At 58.4% G+C, this 1931-nt stretch overlaps 1 protein-coding gene across 1 annotated transcript; it reads left to right on the top strand.

Moving 5' to 3' along the window:
* The first annotated feature begins 24 nt into the window (after window positions 1–24).
* Window positions 25–1450, top strand: LOC119343781 (heat shock 70 kDa protein BIP4-like). Its single transcript, XM_037614559.1, has one exon. It carries the CDS (start codon window positions 97–99, stop codon window positions 1216–1218), a length of 1122 nt encoding a protein of 373 aa, XP_037470456.1. The 5' UTR covers window positions 25–96; the 3' UTR covers window positions 1219–1450.
* The last annotated feature ends 481 nt before the right edge of the window (window positions 1451–1931 follow it).

The raw sequence follows: 1931 nt of genomic DNA, 5'->3' as shown, positions 1-1931 counted from the left end.
GACGTCAGCGTGCTCGCGCTCGACGGCGGCGTCTTCGAGGTCCTTGCCACCAACGGCGACACCCATCTCGGAGGCGAGGACTTCGACCAGCGCGTCATGGACCACTTCATCCGGCTCGTCAAGCGGAAGCACGGCGTCGACATCTCCGGCGACGCGCGCGCTCTCGGCAAGCTTCGCCGCGAGTGCGAGCGCGCCAAGCGGGCGCTCAGCACCCAGCTCCAGGTCCGCGTGGAGGTCGAGTCGCTGGCCGACGGTGTCGACTTGTCGGAGCCGCTCACCCGGGCCCGCTTCGAGGAGCTCAACGCCGACCTCTTCCGCAAGGTCATGGCGCCCGTGAAGAAGGCCATGGCGGACGCCGGGCTGGCCAAGGGCGACGTCGACGAGGTGGTGCTGGTCGGCGGCAGCACCAGGATCCCCAAGGTGCAGCAGCTCCTCCGCGACTACTTCGGCGGCAAGGAACCCCACAAGGGCGTCAACCCCGACGAGGCCGTGGCGTACGGCGCGGCGGTGCAGGGCGGCATCGTGCGCGGCGACGCCAAGGAGGTTGTGGTGCTGGACGTGACTCCGCTGACGCTGGGCATCGAGACTGCCGGCGGCGTGATGACGAGCGTGATCCCCCGGAACTCGCCGATCCCGACCAAGAGGGCCAAGATGTTCACCACGTACCAGGACAGGCAGACGACGGTGACCATCACGGTGTTCGAGGGCGAGCGGAGCATGACCAAGGACAACCGGCTGCTGGGCAAGTTCGACCTCACCGGGATCGCGCCGGCGCCGAGGGGCACGCCGCAGATCGAGGTGACGCTGGAGGTGGACGTGAACGGCATCCTGCACGTGGGGGCGGCGGACAAGGGCACCGGCCGGTCGGAGAAGATCGAGATCAGCAGCGCCGGCCGCAGCATCAGCCAGGAGGAGATAGAGCGCATGGTGCAAGAGGCGGAGGAGTTCGCCGAGGAGGACAGGAAGGTGAGGGACAAGGTGGACGCGCGGAACAAGCTGGAGGCGTACGTGTACAGCGCCCGGACGACGGCCGACGGCGAGCTGGGGGCCAAGATGGACGCCGACGACAGGGAGAGGGTCAAGGAAGCGGCAAGGGAGGCCGGCGAGTGGCTAGAAGCTAACCCGGAGGCCGACAATGACGACTACGCAGAGAAGCTCAAGGCAGAGAAGCTCAAGGAGCTGGAGGATGTCTGCAGCCCCGCCTTTGCCGCTGCCTAGGGGAACGCCGGCGGTGGTCATGACGAAAACGCTGAGGAGGACAACGACCACGACGAGCTTTAGATTTTTACTACTAGGAGATAGGAGATTTAATTTTTGTCTTACCTTAGTACTGGTGCATAAGATTAGACTTGAACTACGTACTTGCTGATGAACGGCCAAGGTCAGAAATCTTGTTGATTGTTTGTGTGTTTGATTAATACAGTATAATATACACGGTACATTTGCTTAAGTTCATGTTCATATTCTGGAATTTTGAAAAAAACTCATACTCCCTCGGATCCATATTATTTGTCGATGATTTAGTACAAAGGAAATTTTACAGAAGGACATATTTAAGGCCTGTTCGGAATTTCACCAGCTCCATGAAATTTCAGGAGCTGTGGAGTTAGGAAATAGCTGCTCCGCAGTTTTCAACTGCAACTCCACCAACTCCGGGAGTGGAGTTGTGGAGTGGAGGTTCTTCGACAGAAATTGTGTTTGAGGAGCAGTCCGCTGACGGCTGCCGAGAAGCACAGTTCCCGTCGCCTCATGTTTGGTCACCTCATGCATCTAGTCTTCCTTAAGTCGGAGTAGTTTCTCGAAACTTGGGTGCTATATAAAACTAGGAACAAGCATGCTGAAGTGCTTGCTCACCTAGAGAACAATTATTCGATTCACTTTATTTCTTTTGTAAAATGATAAGTCGATCATGTTGTTATGGTCTGGCCTGG

The sequence above is a fragment of the Triticum dicoccoides genome, unplaced genomic scaffold (assembly GCF_002162155.2).
Source record: "Triticum dicoccoides isolate Atlit2015 ecotype Zavitan unplaced genomic scaffold, WEW_v2.0 scaffold140417, whole genome shotgun sequence".
Taxonomy (NCBI): domain Eukaryota; kingdom Viridiplantae; phylum Streptophyta; class Magnoliopsida; order Poales; family Poaceae; genus Triticum; species Triticum dicoccoides.
Note: the sequence above shows the minus strand (reverse complement) of the source record. Positions and strands in the feature narration are given on the sequence as shown.